The sequence below is a fragment of the Amphiprion ocellaris genome, chromosome 6 (genome assembly GCF_022539595.1).
Source record: "Amphiprion ocellaris isolate individual 3 ecotype Okinawa chromosome 6, ASM2253959v1, whole genome shotgun sequence".
NCBI lineage: Eukaryota > Metazoa > Chordata > Actinopteri > Pomacentridae > Amphiprion > Amphiprion ocellaris.
Window position 1 is genome coordinate 27,456,869 of NC_072771.1, and position 19,638 is coordinate 27,476,506.

Below are 19,638 nucleotides of genomic sequence, written 5' to 3' on the forward strand. Positions count from 1 at the left end.
CAGATTTGTTTCCTTTCTACAAGTTACTACCAGTTTCCAGGTCTGTTTCCTCACTGTCTTATAATTCCTGGTCTCTTCTAAACGTTTCTTCTTTTTGTTGTGTCTCTGTTGCTTTCAGCAGCTCAGCAGCCATACACTATGTGCTTCCGGGTCAAATTTTATCCCCATGAGCCGATGAAAATCAAGGAGGAGCTCACCAGGTAAGAACTAACACAGACAAAGGATGGTTTATGAGCAGTGCGCAATCTGTACTGTGGCATTTGGAGAAACTCACTTTTGTCACTTTTTCACAGTCAGAAAGGACAGACTCAACATTTGCAACGTCCTTGGATTGCTTTTATTTATTATTATTCTCATTATTAAGAATATGAATAATAAAGAAAAGAAAACAGATTAAAAGTAGCTGCTACTGTGTGCTTTCAGTATCACAGAAGGTTTGGTTTGCTTGTTCTTCTTTGCTTTACACTGTATCGAGAAAGTTTATTTTTCTTATCTAGCATTGAGTTAAAGTGGAGGAAATCTCTGATATTGCACTGCCAAGCTTTGATAATGATGGTGAGAGCAGCTTTGCATGTATCTTCATTAAAGTTAATTAGTGATTAATCACTTTCATGCAGGATTCATGCATCAGTAATAGCCTAATTTAACACATGAACCATGATTGATAATATTAGTAAAAACAGAAATGCATGTGAAAAATAGCATATTGTCAATATTTTGATCCCCCAACCCCTGAAAAAAATTAAGAAAAAATTTTATTTGGTGTAGCTAATATGTTATTAAGAGGAACCTGGTTCCTTTTGGCTCCCCTGTAGTTATGAGTGATGAAGTAAGGAGGGAATAGAGAACAAGACACACATCTCTCTTTTCTTTGTTCTAGAGCTCTACTTAATACATTTATATAAACTTTGACCTGGGCTAAATTACAATATCTTACAGTAATGTAAGAGCTCATATCAGGAATTGTTGGAAAATAATCACTGAGAGTGGTTAATTATGTCAAGCTTTTGATCAGTTTGCCATCACCATCCCAAGGCTTCACTAAGTGTTTTATTTAAAATAATGTAATATCCCAGAAACACAATATTCAAGTTTTGGCATAACAGTTGTCTGATTGCTCAGTTTTTATCAAATTGCAGAGATATATTTGCTTCTCCTTCTTTGGTCTTTGGTAATCAACAAAAAATAAACACATCATTTATTTCTAAATATATATTTAAAAAATGCATTTTTTTTTCTTTTAATGAGCAATTATTGTTGAAATGTTTTCTTGCAGTTGTAGTGGTGGTTGGTAGTTATTTGTCCAGGAGTACTTTTACACATTTACATGTATATGTGGTGTTGAGGTCTGCTGGAATTGAAGGCCGTAAAACTCTGGAAATTGTAGCTGAGAACAGGTTAACATGGCAAAACCAGATACTCAAAAATACATTTGCAGCATTTCAACCCCCCACATCCACATCACCTCGTCCAAAACACACACACACCTTCTCTCAGGCACCGTGATAATTGGAAATGCTCACTCAGCAGGGAAACTGTTTCGTGTTCTCTGCCCCATCTGAGCTGTCATGTTTCACCATCTCTGCTTTTCACCATCAATCGCTCCTCTCCTCCTACATCCCTGCTTTCCCGTCTTCCTGCCTGCCTCTCTTCCATCCTTTAAGAGTCTTTCCACTCTGACTCTGTCTAATTTCACCCTTCAGGTGTCTCCTCCTCCCCTTCTGTTGGATTCTCTTTGTCCTCCTTCTTCCTCCCCGCTAGCACAACTCCTCTCGTCCCTCAGGTGTCTCTCCACATCTCTCTCAGCTCAAATTGGCATTTCTCCTTGTCTTTTTTTTAACTTTTACTACTTGAAGGTGTTTCTGTGCATCATCAATGTCCTCAAAACTTAGTTCTCTGTTCCTGCGTGTTTCTCAGATTCTTCCGTTTCTGTTGCGTCTCACTAGATTTTTTAATAAATTTTTTAAAATTATTTTTATTAAAAGTCCCTTCCATGGCCTTGCAGTTTAAAATTGCTGCAGCTTATGTGAGTTTGTGTCCAATTCTGTCTATTGGTGTGAGTTAAAGAAACAACCTCATCTCAGAGTCCTAACGGGATGAAATCACACTGGCAGTCTACTGATGAGTTTGGAGAGGAAGATGAAGCTGAGCTGAAAGTTCAGAAGGAAGTGCAGCCAGTGATGAAATCCGGCAGAGTGCTCAATATCAAGTTATTTTTGAGAGGATTTTTTTCATCATCAAAATTCCCAAAACTTGTATGCTAATGAGTGTGTGCTGTACGTGCTCCGGTTTGCAAGATGTTATTTAAGGTCTGCCGTTTCCTCTGCAGCTTCATTTTCCCCCCAAATATCAGTAATACATGACCAGAAAACAACAACACAGTATTCTTTAGAATCACATATGCATTAGATTATTCTGCACCTCATATTTTATTTCCAGTGCACCGCATGCCCGGGTACAAATTATGCTTTAGGAGGTCAGGGTGAAGGATGAGCAGGGAGCACACAAAATTATGTTGTTTTCTGGTTAAAAAAAAAAAAAAAAAAAAAGGAAGGTGCCAGAAGCTCCCCCTGGTATTATAACCACACAAGGTACCCCTACTGAGCCTCTTACAAACACCTCGGCATCACTCATCAGTTGATGAAAGCCTCTCTTTTAAAACCCACATCGCAAATCTTTTAAAGAAACTGAAATTATGATCGTGGTTTCTTTTTCAGAAACAAATCCTATTTTTCTTTTAATGCCAGGAAACGGCTTGTTGTTGCCACCTTCTTGCCTGCACTTGTTTACGGAGATATTGTTTACATGAATGCCTCCACCCACTCTCTCAAACTGTTGGATGCTGCTTATCATGGAGCACTTAGGTTTATAACGGACTGTAAACCTCTCACACACCACTACATTTTGTACTCCATGGTTAACTGGTCATCACTGTCCACACGCAGACTTCTCCACTGGTATCATTTCATTTACAAATCCGTCTTTCGTCTGCTGCACCACCCTCCTTCATGTCACATAAACTGTTCATTCATAGTCATGTAGACTATGGATGTCCCAGGACTTCATTGCTTTCACCGTCCTCTCAGTGGGCACAGAGCTCAGCAAAACAGCTTTTTCTTACTCTGCCCCCTCAGAGAACTCACTGCAGCAGAGTCTGAAGCCGTCTCACTTGATCCCCCTGGGGGATTTCGAATGTCTTTTAAATACTATGGAAATATCTTTTAGTACTTGTTCTTGTTCTTGGTGTTTTTACATTTTAACTTTATTGCTTTGTGCATCCATTTTGATGTCTATGTTGTGTTTTGTCATGAACCTGTCTGTCTGTAACTCAGTGTTATATTATATTGTTGTCTAGTACAGATCCCTTAGTGTTGTTTGTCAGTGACTCATTGTTGTTTGTTGTGTTACTTGAGGACAATTCTCTCTTGAGAATGAGACTCCATGTCTCAATGAGATTACTTGTGCAAATAAAGTTTAAATAAAATAATTAAAAAATATAGTAATTGAGAAAGGGAATAATAAGCCTCAGAGTAGGAGAGGAACAGACAGGAGACTGAGAGAGAGCTAAATGAAAGAGAAAAAGAGTTAACATTACTTCAACTTTCAAGTCAACTCTTGTCATTTTACAGTTATTATAACATCTGATTCCATGCATGCTTTAGGCATCAATTCATGATTAACTGTTAATCTACCAACATATTTAACATACAAGAACAACAACCTACTGGTGTCCCTGGGAATTACAAGAATGAACTACTGTAAGAAACAGCTGTCAGAGCAAAATGTTAACTTATTTTTTCTGAAAACATTATTAATTAGGCAATTAATACAGTCTGAAAAAATGATTATTATAGGAAAATCACAGTTAATTTGCATATTGTGTAAGATTAAAATTAAAATAGAAAATGCAGCTTTTATCCTGAGTGCACCCACATTAGTGCATAAGAGCTTATTTACCATTCTGGTATCATTTCATTTTTAGTAATTTCATGTACACATTACTGATGTTATATGTTGTATTGGTCATTTTGACCAGAATATTAAATAACTGAAACAGGCTCTCAGTCATTTACACTTCAGTGCTTTATATTATATTCTCTAAATCATTAGAGCCAAATTGTTTTGGAGCTCTGAGAAATTATGCAAACCTTCCCAGATCTTTCTCTTTGCAGACCTCCTCACTCTGCAGCCTCAAAAACGGTTATTTGTTCTCCCCTCACTCACACCGCATCCTGATTATGCTCCGTCATCTCCATGACACACTGCTTTATGGCGTTATCTTATAATACAAGACAAACATTAATTTGATGGCCATAACACATGAACTCAACAAGTATTTCCTTCTGTTAAAAGTCCATAGATGCAATGTGGTGCTTTTGCCAAGGCCCCCCACAGACCCTAATACAACTGGGTTTTTTGTATTTTTTTTCAAATAACACAAATGAAACAGAAACAGAAAACAGTGATATGAAGTCATTAAGAACAAACTACTATGTCATGAAATATCTGAATGATAGACTAAAGAATCTGTGATATATCTGTATACAGTTACCTCAGTCAGCAGAATTGGAATTAATCCAGAAAAGCAAATCTGAGGAACACACTAAACTTCCTCTTACATAAAACAAGAAGTGTGTAAATGACACAGTAACTGCAGGGTCAAGACAAGAGTTGAAAAAGAAAAGATGAGAAGTTGGAAAAAGGAGGAAATTCAGCATCTGACAAAGAAAGACAACAAAATTGAACACAACTGAGGAGGTCATGTAAATATAGATGACTGTGTTTTTAGGCCATTTTGACAAACCTCCGTGCGTCTGCAGACTGACTCTATAAATAAAACCATTTAACTACAGCAGCAGGCTTTTCGCTCCATTCAATCTTTCATGCTTTCCTTCTGCTACTTCTTTCACTCGACTTTAAAAACATGTTTAATGAGTCAGTTGACTCAGTGCTCTGACTGGCTGATGTTGTTTCATCTGGAAACTCATTTGTATCCATGGCAACGCATGTTTCGGCATCACTTACATTTTTTCTTCGTGGTAGCACAAGACAAATGTCAGCAGCATGCGTAAAATTGCCTGCGTTGAGGCAGTTTCCATAGTAACTACAGCACCAGTGTGCTGTAGGGTTGATGTTTCCATGGCAATAATTTAACTGCCATAGCAACACAGCCAGATTATTATTCTATTGTGGACTATGGCTGTATTGGTTTAATGAATTCAACTCAATTATTTGGAAATATTATTGTGAAGACTGATGCTCTGAAATAATGCAGGAGCTGACTTTGTGTAGTGTCATGTAAGTTTTTATATATATATATATATATATATATATAATCTCAAATTCACACTTTGATGCAGTGAGAATAACCAGGCAGACATTTTGCTTCCATACGCTGCCTGACTGTACACCAAATAAACCATAAATTCAGCTTAAAGAACAAACAGAAAGTACTTTAGGTTAAGTAACATTGCCATTGTGTCTTTGTGTGCGCTGTGTGTCCAGGTATCTCCTGTACCTCCAGTTGAAAAGAGATATCTACCACGGTCGTCTCCTCTGTCCTTTCGCTGAAGCTGCATATCTGGGAGCCTGCATCATACAGGGTGAGGCCTGTTGACAATCCATTTGTCCGATATTGATCCAGTGGCTTCACTGAAAATTTAGCGTGTTACAAATGAATCCTTACAGACTATTATCCTATTTTTTTGTTTTTTAAGGTTTAATCCTGAATATAAGAAGCAGCTCTTCTGATAGCTATTACCAAAGGCACAGATGCATGTTGCTTATATCACAGTTTTAAATGCTTAGATTTTAGTTTGGATTCTACTTATCACTCTGTGTGTTCAATAATTCGATGTTTTCTTGCTTGCTTTGAATTTCACTTCTGAAAATTAAACATATTGGCTGATATTTATAGTTCTGTCTGATCAACAGCCTGTATAGTAGCATACATAAGCTGCAATATAAAATATACAAAAACAGTTTTAGGAGTCACAAATTTGCCATTTAAATATCATTTACTAATGGTAGATGTCAAACTATGCAAGCCTGATCAGGACTATTTATCTAGCTAAGTGCATAGTTTGATTAGCAGTTTGTAGTTGGAGGGATAGTTTGTAAAATGTAGCTTATGTATTTCCCAGTTTACTATGTAGTACCTTATTATTTTACACAGCTAGTTTTTTATGGTGCAAAAAGTTTTGATTTATTGATGTTATTGAGGCTAAGACTGAATTTAGGAGGAGCTGGTGCAGCTACGTAGGTTCTGAGCTCTAAGACCAAATGGGTCCCACCTTCTGTCAGGTCTCCACCTCATTAACTGGCTCCATGTGAAGTCATCAGACGGTTGTTGTAATCCTACGTTTTAAAACACCAAGAAACGTGTACGTACCGCTGGGAACAGAAATAAAAAGGGGATTTTTTTCTTCAGTCAGTTAGCAGTAACAGTTCAATGTTGTATCACAGCGCAGAGCCACTTGCTTTAATGTGGATTAAGAAAAGAATTAGCTGAGCTGTAACATATAAATGAACCCTTCTGGCTGATACACAAGTCGTTGCACTGAGCTAACACACTCTGATTGGCTCGGATCCCCAGAGAGCAGAGTGTGAATGGCTGAGTTATCTCGACGTGCAGCGTGTCTGCGGCCTATCATTGGCTGCTCTGATTAACGAGGACAGGTCTCTGTCCCACTTTGTCATGGTGTTAATTATAGAGCTGGGGAATAGTTTGAGGATTATTGTTTAATTAAACACCAGGCAACTTTTTGATTTAACCTTTATTATGAGTGCTAATTAAGAATGGATTTAAAAGACAAATTAGTGGCTGATAGAAGTTTGTGCCGGATTCAAAATTGAAACCACAAATCCATCAGGGTTATCTCACTCAACTGCTTATGAACATCATCTCCTGTGGAGATAACATAAATCTTTTTCAACCTTTGTTAAGGCTAGAGCTACTAGCAAATATGCAGATGACTCAAATCAGATTTTAAGGGAATCATTTGACGTTTTGGGAAGTATTCTCTATCCTTCTGGTGTAAAATTGGATTAGGAGATTGGTATCATATATGTATAATAAATCTAAAGTTGCAGCCTCATCATTAAGACTGGAAACATGTTGCCTGACTCTGTCCAAGGTTAACATAATCCTCCTATCAACATCTCTAGTCGCAAATTAATATATTTGTTAAATCCTTTAGACTCCAGGAAATAGCTGTACCAGGACAGGAAGTAGTCTGCCGCTTAATTTCCCATAAACTTAAAAGTCGTCACTTCCCATTTGACTAATAAAATGTCATTATTGGGGACCTTTAAAAGAGCTGCTCGGTGGAAATTGTTGCCTCCTTTTTCATCTGCTTCCATTTCAAGTCCAAGAAGCATATTTGTCAAAGAGTTAATTTATTTCTTTTAAACAGATAATCCAAGCTGCATGTACACTATTGCAAAAGTGTTTGATCTGCTTCCAGACCATCTTAACGCTGTTTTCATTCTGTCCCTACAGCTGAGCTTGGGGATTACGACCCAGAGGAGCACCCGTCAGACTACATCAGGGACTTTAAACTATTCCCTAAACAGTCCCTCAAACTGGAGAGAAAGATTATGGAAATTCACAAGAATGAGCTCAGGTAGAAGAGATGTGTTTTTGTGTTTCTAGTGGGATTCTTTGTTGTCTGGATCAGGGTCTTTGTTATCAGTTTACCGTTTGATGTGAGTGACAGGCATAGATGCTCACTCCTGTGATTTGTGCTTTTCAAAACGGGCTGCCGAGACAATTTTCTACTCTGCAGACAATAAAGTGCTGTCTGTTGTTCTGGATAAAGACAAAATTGGATGAGACCCACAGATTTGTTGTTCGCTGTCTTGCAGAAGGTATTTCAGTCGAGATTCAGTTGAAAGCAAATAAAAACGGAAATTAATTTGCGGAGAAATGAGCATCAATTATTTATTTCAAGCTTGGCTCGGACACCTTTGCTTATAGCTACAGGATGATCTGAATTTAAATTCTGTTGAAAACCACCACCCAGACTTGGGTAAATTAGATGTTTTTTATGTTCTTTAGCATCAGAGGTTCAGATTTTGGGTCCCTTGCAAACTGCTCAGACACAATAAATATGCATAAACCCTGATACAGGACTTTTGTTCAGCAGTATGGTTAACTTGTCTGACCTCTGTTTACAGAGAAGATTTGTCTAAGGTATTAAATTCCAATACGAGGGAGAGGATGAATTAATACATATGGAGATTAATGCACCTGAGGTTTCTGTAAAAACATAATGATGGGAATTTAAAAAAAGCCTAAACCTGATTAAATTTAGGACTCATCCATTGTCTTACTACATACATTGCACATGCAGACTAAGTTCCTACATTATATGATAACATTAAATACAATATTAAACACATAAACCCCCTTCCTTGGGTTGTTTGTGTGTTGCTGCAGCTGATGAATGGTGTCATGAGGTTTGTGACCGTCACACTTACGGTGATTATAAAACATCAAAGACAAATCCTTCTTTTCCCACAGCACAGAGGGATATGATGCCAAGTGCCCTCTGTCTGCCCCAGCAGCTCTGACTGACAGGATTAACAGCATGTAGATTAGTGTTGAGCTGTAGAGACTTCAGGTGGTTTCTGAATGTTGTGGACTTCATATGCCTGCAAGTTTTATTTCCATAGTCAAGACATTTTTTAAAGCGTTTAATGTTTTTGTTTATGTGCATGAAGACATGTGCATATGTGCATGCAGTTTTTATTGTTGATTTATGTGTCTGAACTCTCAGTGAGAAGCAACATTTCTCACTCACTTTCTTGACTTTGCAGCACTTAGTCTAATGAGAAAATAAAGCATCGACACTCCAACCAGACGCTTGGCCTCTGCTAATATGTCTGTTTCTGCAAAATGTTAGCAGATAATCAAAAACGATGCCAAAGTAATGGCTTTGATTAGTGAGAAATGCTGCAAAATGTTGTGTCTAAGCACAACAGAGAATATTCGTCAGTCTTTCCTTGTTTTTTTCCTTTACTTTTTTCTCAAACAAACACAGTATGTTATAAGATTTACTCAATTCATAGTTCATAAGCAACCTGTCGATTCTGCTGTAGCATCTACACACAATAAAGTAGATAAGCAATGGACAATAGCTGCTGTTTCTGTCTCCTTGAACAAACAATATCCTGTCATGTCTTCTCTTTCAGGGGCCAGTGTGCTGCTTTAGCAGAGCTGAATATGCTCCAAAGGGCTCACAGCCTTGAAACGTATGGCGTCGATCCTCACCCATGCAAGGTAACAGTAGTCGAGAATCTACATTTTCTAATAAATATTGAAGGTTTCCCCATCAAACTCATGCAAATCTCCCACTTAGTAGTGACACAATTTGTTATTGAAGCCTCAGTAGTTCATTATTGTTTCAGGTGTTAGAGGACCTTCGTGTCATGTCTTCAACTGTGTCCCAAGTGTCCATACATAATGTCTTTAAACCTAATGACATGAATTCCAGTATTTTCGACATAGACTGGCCCAAAACTCATGTCCATTTTCGCTTACAGTTTTGATAAGTATTATGAGTTTATTAAAGTTGCAGTCGATGTTCAGGATGAGCAAATTTAAGTTACACGTACTGTTGTCATTGTTAACTTTTTAAAAATGTGTTATTCTGAGGGCCAGTAGCAAACAAAACTGGCAAATTCTGGCATCATTATCGAGTAAACAAGTGTAAATATTCACCTTAGTTGTTCATGCGTGACGATGCCAATTACAATAAAGACATATACTCACCTATACTATTTACCCTTTCCCTGTTTGCCCTTAATTTGCATATTAAACTGACAACTGTGCACAGGAGTAGTTTTGCTATCAGCAAGCAGTCTTTTAGCAAATCTGTGAGTTGTGACAAGCGTGAGGAAAAGTCAGTGAGTATCATCAGATCCAAGACAGCCTCTAGTTTACATTTACACCTCTGGAAACATTAACTTGAAGAACTAAAGATGCCTCGTCTGCAAGGAAACCATCACTTTATGGAATCAATTATCTTATTGATTGCTAAGAAAAGATCATGGCTTTAGCAAACCAATATCATTGATTCCATCCTTGCACCATTAACACAGACTATACTGTAATATACTGCTGTGTTTCATCTTACTTTATCTGCTTGTACTGGTTTCTTGGTGTTATCCTGCATTATCATTATAGAAGGAACTGACTGAATCTGATAAAGAAAAACAATATTTTACAGCTCGCTATTCGCTCACTCTCATCCTCCATCCAGTCAGTCAGAGTGAAACGGGGACACCCTCTCATAAACAGACGTATCAGAGCATGCTAAGCAGATTAACGAGATATTTAAATTCTGCCTGTAGGAGAGGATCTCCTTTATCTCCTCCACTTTTGTGAGACGGGCTGTTTTTCTTTCATTTTGCTGGAAATAGCGTTATTGCTGCTACTGACGTGTCATGCACATGCAGATCTGTTAAGATCAAGAATCAGAGAGTAAGCAAGAAAATGTGATGTACGAAATGAAAAGAGAGTGATTTACATAGAAATGCAGAGAGGCACAGAGGAAAGGAGATTTAGAGATGATAAACAATAATACTGCAGAGTGATGGAAACATATTGTGTCTGTTCTCACTCTGCAGCTGTTATTAGTTTCATTTTGCTTTACTACACCAAAATGAGTGTACTGATTCTGTATGTTCTCTGCCTTGTTCCTGATTCTAGTTAATTGAGGGGTTGAAGCTTGAAACAAACATGTGATTTTGTGTAGGAGCAATTACTATGGCGAATAGGGACAGCCCACTTACATCCCTGCTGTTAGTCCACCTGTATCCCCTCATGCCATGCGCTGCCTCACACACTGCATCTGTGTATGTGTGTTTTCAGGACTTCACAGGCTCCACTGCCTTTCTTGGGTTCACAGCCACAGGGTTTGTGGTCTTCCAGGGAAACAAGAGGATCCACCTCCTCAAATGGTATAAATTTGTCCCCAAGGCCTAAATATAAACCTGCAAACATGGAAATTAAATGTGCAACCTCTATTATACTAGCATGTAATCGTAATACAGTTTATAATATTAACTACGTGGAATTTGATTTGCCAAATCAAAAGTATGCATAGTGTATCAATTTTACCTGTGGTTATTTTTGTTTTTTTAATTTTTGCTAATATTAATTAGCTTTTATCATTTAGTCTGTTTTAATCCTGATCCTGTGCATGTTTTTTTGAGTCATAACATCGTGGTTCTTTGCAGGGCTGATGTCAGCAAACTGAAGTTCGAAGGGAAAACCTTTTACGTTATCGGGATTCAAAAAGAGGTGAGTCGTTTTTTAGCGGTTAAAATGATGACTGTAGTTTCTTCCATCATGATGATGACCTGTGTATTCTCGTACGGAACTCATCATCATGTTGACTTGTTAGATCCCAACCTCTAACATTTTCTCAGTACTCCTATAAAAACAGACTTTGCTATAAATGAACAGTTACATGGGTGTTTACTTGGATTCAGTTTTGTGTTAGTGACTGTTTGTGAACTCCAAGTGAACTGTACATCCTTCATTCTCTTCCCCCCTTCTTCCCTCCCTTCCTCCTTTCCTTTCCCCCTTTCTTCATCTGTGTAATGGTTATGTCAGATAAATGTGCTGAAAAACTGTACTGTGTGTTATCCTGTCCACCATCACACACACTGTATATGTGTGCCGCTGTTTCAGATCTCCTTAACAGGCAGGATTCACTGTAACAGGATGGTGGGTGTGTTACGACTAACCTCCTCACTCACATTGTGTGTCGACTGTTTCCCAAATACAAGACTCTGTCACTTTATTTATGTCACATCACACCTTTGACAAGTATAAAATAAAGACAGAGGAACTCTTTGCACATTTGTTTCATGAGTCAGGTGCGTAGGAGAAGGAAAAGCTTTTCCTAAAGTTTCAAATAGACTCCTGCACACAGTCTAACTTGCAAAATGACATTTATTTGCAATACTTTAGTGCTAGAGTTTCACCAGGCAAATGTTTGGTACAAAGCCATTTTAAATAAGAAGTGGCTGTAACTCTGCAACTTTTAATAACATAGAGAAAGTTACAATCATTAATAAATCCCAAAGTTGTTTGGATTTAAGGACTAAAATAGAAGGATGTGAATTCTCAAAACCTGCCAGCGGCCACAACCTGCAATTACAATGGAAACATTACACAAAATCCACAAATCAAGCAGATAACATTTAACATAGTAAACAGGAAAGTTTAACATTAGTAATAAATCACCTCAATGATAAATTTATTCAGCACCTTCCCCAGTCCAATATATAAACAGTCAAGTCTCCAGAAAAAAAAATGCAGTTTCATTTGCAGTTGCAGGAGTGACTAAGTGTAGCATATTGGATATCTCTACTTGAAATTTAGATGACAAATATTGACTTTACAGGTGTTTTGCATTTGGGACACATGCTTCATCCGTATGCTTGGTGTTTATCATCCAGCAGAGCTGTGGTAGATTCTGAGCAGCTTCGTATATCCGCGTACTTTATTTTGCAGCATCTACAGCTAATATTGCTCTTTAGCTCCTACAGTAACCCTCACTGATTCAGCCAGAAGTGGCTTAAAAATCCTTGAAAATGGAGATTACTGTACATAAAGCCAGGTTGCTCTTTAATCTACCAGTCAGCCAGCTCATCAATCAATCAATCAATCAGTCAATCAATCAGTATCATAACTGTTCTTTTCATTACAGAAGCTTAAACCAGCTCTCTCATCGCTGCTTAACTTGTCAGTCTGTCTGCCTGTTTGTCTGTTTGGCAACTCATGAAGGGCTGAAGATGCAGTTTTATCTTTGTGTTTCTGTCTCTTCTCTCTGTGTGTAAACATAGTCATCACTGGTGAGTAAATACAAGCAATAATAGAAGCACAAAACACTGTTAAACCCTCAATTTGACACCTCTCCCTACAGTCCTGCCCTCACCTTAGTTTATTATTGGAGGAACCTTGTTCATCTTTTTCTTTTTGCTGTTGTTCACCATTGTTTGTGTCATTTTGTTTTGTGTCTTGGTACATAACAGTTGTCTGTATTGTTGTTTCATTCACTGTTTTTAATCATTTTTGTTTGAGATCAGCGCTGCAAACTTTTATTTTGTGTTTTTGTCAATGAAAATATTTGGTTTCAATTACTATTCCTGTCCTGTGTGACTCTTTCTCGTAAACACATCCTCAAAATTAGCTCCATTATGGGTAAATGATAGATTATGCAATATGACAGTGTGATGCATAATCTAGAACTCTGTCAGTGTCAGACATTCCTAATTTCTTCAATGTAATTGTATTCCTCTGTGTGTGCGTGTGTGCGTGCGTGCGTCCATGTGTGTGTAGATTTTCCACTTTCCATTGTAATTTATCAGGATTTGGAACCGTGTGTTGATGTCTGTTTGCACTGTGTGACGACTCACTCCATGACTTCACTCTTTCCCCTCACCTCTGTTTACTTTAAGCTATCTGTCCCACCTTGAGCTGATGACAACTTTTCTTGGCTGTATAATAGTGACATGTCCTTGAATTAGCAATTTATCTGTCATGTGATTTTTTTCCAAGCTTCTACCTCTGGTTACCTATTGGGAGGGCAGCTTGGAAGTAAATTTTAAGCATTCATTTAAAAGTTTTTTAACATTACAACCTGCAATAACAGAAAGATCAAAGTCATTCCTTTAATTGCTGCTAGTACTCCTGAGTGTTCTGTGTAATGTTGCATGTAAATGCCGCTCTTCAGAGTTGAGGAGCAGTAAAATCAGCATCATAAAAGGTCAAGTCTTGCTGTAAAAGCACTTTTGCATGTCAGCCAAAGTGGGACGAAAGACAATCTGTTATATTTTAACATTCAGTTCTGGCACTTTCACCTGCCTTCGAGCACACACACATGGCCACTGCAGCGCATGTGTGTAACCAGTACATATGTACCTAAAACAACAGATGTATGACAATGAGGGGGCTGAGCAATCTGGCTGACTAAGTGGAAAAAAGGGAAGAAAGTGGACCACTGCACAGCTGTGAACTGTACAAGGACCAATTTATGACTCAAAGCCCCAATCTTCATGCCTGTTTCTGTGTTACAGTCAGTCACTGCCGTGTTATTGATTTCACTCTTTCTTCTCTGCCTCTCGCTCACCCTCCATCCTCGTTGTTGAGCAGTATCGATCCGATATCTCGTGTTACCAGACACACAGGACTGAAAACCAGACATTTACAGGAATAAATCCCTCGTCCTAGCCCTCAAAGACCCATTTTCTGCAAGCTACAAGCCCTTTTACTGCTGAGCGCTGTGGCTGAATCACTATATCTGTTTTATATGGTGCTAAGCTTCCAGCTTTGGGTCTGTGGGTCAGCATTTTACTCAGCTCCCTCACTATTGTGTTCAGCACTTCTCTTGTCCTTATTCACACACTTCCAGGAATCTCATTTCTGTTCTCACTGTCTTTCTCTGTCTGTGTCTTTGTCCTTTTCTGTGCAGAAGAAACTGGTGTTGACATTTCACACCTCAACCCCTGCAGCGTGTAAACACTTATGGAAGTGTGGAGTGGAGAACCAGGCCTTTTACAAGTACGTCTGCTAATACACACACACATTATTGTGTTTATTGAGATTGCCCTGAAATCAGTGAGACTATGCAGGATTATTTAACCCGAAACACCACTTCCATCAGAAAACCAATACGAATTGCACTGTGAAAATGTGTATTGTTTCGCTAACTAGGGTGCCACACAATCTCATAAAATATGGTGACTTTCCATGATTAAACTACTAAAATACGTGTGATCATGTGTATTTATAGGCTTTCTATGTTTACTGACGAACATATATATGTATAAAAACAATAGATAGACGGAAAGATAAACTGTATTTTCACAGAGTAACAATCCATATAGATCATGAAATCTTCTGTAATTATAGAGGATCTATAATTTACCAAACAAATACTTGTTTTTCTGTTAATTTTCGCTAACTGCATTTATTTTAGAAAGTTATATATTTTAGTTATATTTAACTGATTTATCTTTCAAATGAAAAGGAAATATTTGTGAAATTAAAATGGATTTTGACATTTCATTTTTATGTGTTTCAGAAATACAGGAAAAAAACTCAAATAAATTGATAAAAAATGTAAAGAAAATATACATTTTTTAAAATAGTGTGATGTGGATTGCACTGATGTAGTGGGCATCTGTTGCAGTTGATCTTACATGTATTTAAATGTATTCGTGTGGAATTAGTTCTATACAACATTCACTTTTTTCTCTGACCGTCACGTCTAGGCAAAATTTCCCTCAAGCTCCACTTTTATTTTTAGCAAGTCGTCAGTCTTTCCTCTCATTTTACTTCCCCTCTGCGGCGTTGCAACAATGTGCTGCTGTCCTTCACTGGGGAGCAGCTGATTGCTGCGAGGCCGTCACTGTGATCTGCAAAGACGATTGACCCTGCTGGCACTGCAGGAATGGAACCGAGTTTGGGGTGAAGGCAAACTATATCAATAGAGACTAAAATCTCCTTTTACCTATGGTCATGGAGAATGCACAGGAGCAGAGAAAATGGATAAGCTCTTTACCTCGGTCAGGGTTCAGAAGAATGAACTTGAAATTGATGGAACCACACAGGAAGCAGTTGTCGGCATTGTTGCACAAAAAAAAATGCAGAACCATCTCTCGTTTTTCCAGCAGCTTTTCCTGCTTTTGCTTTCTGCGTGCAGAGAGAAATAAGACAAGAATTTGATACATCCCATTTTTCAAGCTGATTTCATGAGGTTCAAGTTTCATAGTTGACCTTGGAAACAGCAGTTGAGGCCCATCGCATTGCCCTCCTGGAGCCTTCGATAATATCTGAGGAGCTGTGTGAGAACAAAGAGAAGAGAAAATAACCGAGTGAAAGAACAAACAGGGAAGGATGCGGTGTGAAGAAGGTGTGGAGGAGGATAAGAAGGATCACCGGCTGTGAACAGCTGGTCAGAGGAGCTGGAGGAGATGAGATTTTCCAAAGGTTTGACGTAAGAATTGGAGGCTGCTTTGGGACTGAAGTCGCTATGATGCCCTTCCTCCTCCACACTGTCACTCACTCTGAAGGTCTTATTGCTCCCACTTCACTGCAGTCATTCTGCTCACTCTTACTTTCTCCACATTTTAGTTTTAAAATACTTCCATCTGATTTTCCTTTGCTTTTCTCTTTTTACAGCAATGAATTTCCTCACTGATCGTTTTGTTTGAATATCCAGACATGTTTAAAAAAAAAACTTACAAAACAATGATGTAGTTATAAGTTTTTAAAAGCTCTGTGATATTAGCCCACACTGTATAACCTTGCATATCGACTTCTTAATGACAGCAGCTCATGTGTCTCCGAGAGGCAACCAGAGCGGGAGTGGATGTCATCTCGGATGTCAGACAAGCATCAGAGCCTCTAAATCAAATCAGAGTGAATTGAGTTTGTAAATGGCAGCCAAGCAGAGCTTTGCAGACACATGGCGGAGGTGTGTGTGTCTCCACTGTGGCACCATCCCTGCTCATCTGGAGTCTGGGTTTTGCATGATAAATGATCCTGAACCACAAAATGAAAGTTTGACCCACAGCATAAACGTTTAAAATGAAAAACATCCCTGTAATAAGAGACTCAGCAACCCACTGCTGCCTAAAGTTTTAAAGTAGATGTGTTATGGTGAGGGTTAAACACTCAATCATAACCAAAAACGAGTGGTATTCCCATGTATGATTGAGTGTTTGTGCTTTAAATGCCAGGTAATAATGAAGTTCTCTGCATATGTCTCTTTTAATCCTTCCTCTGTCTCTCTGACAGGTGTGCGAAATCCAGTCAGATAAAGACAGTTTCTAGCAGTAACATCTTCTTCAAAGGCAGCAGGTTCAGATACAGGTAAGACGGCCTTCAAGTTAGTTTTCATAAGTGTGGGTGCAGAGAACAGGATGTTTAATATGTGATAAAAGAAAGCCAGAAGGGAGTTGGAAAGCAATAAATAGAGGAAAGACTTAAGAGAAAGTTCTGCTGGAATTTAGGGACATGGATTCATTCAAGTTCACCCACTGTCTTCTAGTCCTTTGCGGCTGCACCTTATATTTTACTGTTGATATCATCATTTAAGGGTTTTTGCTGCCAAAGTGACGAATATCTTTGAATTTCCGGAACCACAACAACCTTATGTTAACCTTACACACTTTGCATATCGTGTGCTGGTTTTACTTTGACCTCATCAAGGCCCTGCATAATCAAATGCTGCTTCTCCTCGTTGTACATCAGCATCTATATCCTGGTTTCTGTGATTTACTGACCCTAATAACACAGGAAAGCCTCAGTATAAGTCTGTTATTGGAGCCATGTTATCCCTGATTCTGCTCTCAGACAAAGCTCTTTACCAGGCTTACACTTCACTCTGCTCCATTTCATCAGCTAGCTAAAGCAGTTTGGCTTAAGGGCTCAACGATGAGTAATAGCATATGGTGGAGTTTGTTTCTGAAATATGGAAATTGGTCATTTGTGCAAATGCAAAACAGAAGAGAGAGATTTGTATCCCACGCATGGAGGTAATTTGTGTGAAACGGAGCAGAGCAGATCGGATATTTATCCAACTTGTGTTGATCCAGCCGAGTTCGGCAGAGTATTGATGTGACTGTCTCTTGAGATGTGAAGTGCATGTCTACCACACCACATGTTTCATTTCACCCTCTAATTTACAACCTAACCATCAATCTCAGCAACAATAGGCTAATAGGTGGGATGGTGGAGCCTGCTGGCTTTAAACTGAGTGATCACAGTCCAGAAACTTAAACTGCCAAACAATCACACTAATGGAGCTGCGGACCCTGCTGGCAGGAAACAGTGACGGACAGCACAGATTATGAGGAACAACAGCAAAACTGTTTTATTTTGTGATATTAGCCACCTCGTGTGTTGATGCCTGATTTATCTCAGACACTCTGATCTCCAACCTACAGCAGCTGCCGAAAACATCATGGACTGATTTTAGCTGCTTTCACCTGGCTCTCCATTTTAATTTCAAAACAGATTAAAGATTTAACTAGTGCATAGTAACAATTTTGAAATAGGTCGCTTGATTAAATGATTGATTCTTTTATAGACTATAGTATGGACAGTAATCACCTGTCACTGTCACCTGTTGGCTGCTTTTGATTCTTTTGTGCTGTTTTCATGTTTGTTTGTTTTTGCATTTGTTTTCTCTTGCAAAGTCTTCTGTGGTTGAATTTTCAAATATGCAACATGAAAAGATATTAATTACAATATTTCTTTTACCGCACTTGCACCTGTCTTACTTCCTAATGTGTATATCTCCTTATTAGTGGAAGAGTAGCCAAGGAGGTGATAGAAGCCAGCTCCAAAATTCTGAGAGAGCCACCAGAAGTGCGAAGGTACGGCCAAGTGACGGATCACCTGCACTCATTCACAATTATACAGAGTTTTAAAACTGCTTTACAGTCAGTGTTGTTGATGATTTTTCAGAGCCCAGTTTGGTCAGAGTCGAAGTTATAACTCTCTGAGCCATAAGAATCTCATCATGAACATGGAGCCTCTGGTACCTGCGCTGCCCTCCACCAACGAGTACGAGGAGACGGCGGCGGACAGCGGTAGGACGATACACATGCACACAACAGACACACACTGGTGCCCTCCTGCCAGAGACCTATGGAAAGTCACATGGAGGCTCCCTTGTGTTGAAAGCAGCAGCACATGCACAACGCGCAGACAGAGAGCGATAATTGAGCAGCTGATGCTCCCATCCTTCCATCAGTCTTGTCTCCCTGGAGACACCAATTGCAGCACACTAAAAATACCCTTCCCATGATCCTCCCTAAGGATCCCACCATGCCTGTGTGTGTCTGAGTGTGTCCATGTGTATATGTGTCTGTGTGTGTGTGTGTGTGTGTGTGACATCACAGAAACGCTGGCATATACCCGAGTTGTTCTGGAAAAAGTCAATGAGACGTTATTTATTAGGCTCCCAAGAGGTTCTGTCTCTGTTCATGTGCTTGTGTGTTCGTGGCTGTGTTTGTGTGTGTGTGTATTATGAATTTTCCTGTTTATGGGTGTTTGTGAACAAATACTGGTTGCATCTTTCAGTTCTGCATCATAAAAGTGAAAGTCTTATAAACTGCGGTTTACCTTCAACAGTGAACCCTGTATGCACAAAGAATGCATGAATGTGTATTCATTGTCACACTTTCTATGCTATTTCTTCCTTTGTTTTAGCATTTTTTCAGTTCTTTACCAAATTGTTATCCCAGTGCACCTTTCTACACTTTTTTGTTCATTCTAAGAATTTCCCAAAAGTTTTTTACAATCTTTCCAGCAGAAGTATGGGATGTTGTTCATATTTTAGGAGCCATTTAGTTTTTTTTTTTTGTGAAAGAAAAGCCCCAAGTAAATATTGATTTATTATTCATGTTTATTAGAAACTTTATCCTCTGCTAGTGTTGAATTGTGTACTTGCCTGTAGAGAAAATTACACACTTTGCACGTTCAGCCGACCTGCTGCACACAAAACACAAAATACTTTGATCAGAATTAATTAAGGGGGAATTTACGCCATTTTTTCCCTCTAACTAGTATCACATTACAGAATTCTTTGTGAAGAAACTTACTAGAGC

General features: G+C 38.6%; 1 protein-coding gene across 5 annotated transcripts in view; it reads left to right on the forward strand.

Moving 5' to 3' along the window:
* frmd3 (FERM domain containing 3) overlaps positions 1 to 19,638 on the forward strand; it is a 69,490-nt gene that overhangs the window by 34,924 nt on the left and 14,928 nt on the right. For 2 of the 5 annotated variants that reach the window (XM_055011267.1, XM_035947368.2), the window contains exons 4-14: positions 119 to 200; positions 5,506 to 5,603; positions 7,502 to 7,625; positions 9,196 to 9,283; positions 10,877 to 10,965; positions 11,245 to 11,308; positions 11,702 to 11,737; positions 14,490 to 14,578; positions 16,820 to 16,894; positions 18,334 to 18,402; positions 18,494 to 18,618. In XM_055011267.1, the coding sequence (XP_054867242.1) occupies positions 119 to 200; positions 5,506 to 5,603; positions 7,502 to 7,625; positions 9,196 to 9,283; positions 10,877 to 10,965; positions 11,245 to 11,308; positions 11,702 to 11,737; positions 14,490 to 14,578; positions 16,820 to 16,894; positions 18,334 to 18,402; positions 18,494 to 18,618 (939 nt within the window). The remainder of the gene's footprint in view (positions 1 to 118; positions 201 to 5,505; positions 5,604 to 7,501; positions 7,626 to 9,195; positions 9,284 to 10,876; positions 10,966 to 11,244; positions 11,309 to 11,701; positions 11,738 to 14,489; positions 14,579 to 16,819; positions 16,895 to 18,333; positions 18,403 to 18,493; positions 18,619 to 19,638) is intronic. The other 3 variants (XM_055011266.1, XM_035947370.2, XM_023268510.3) reach the window with 3 other exon arrangements.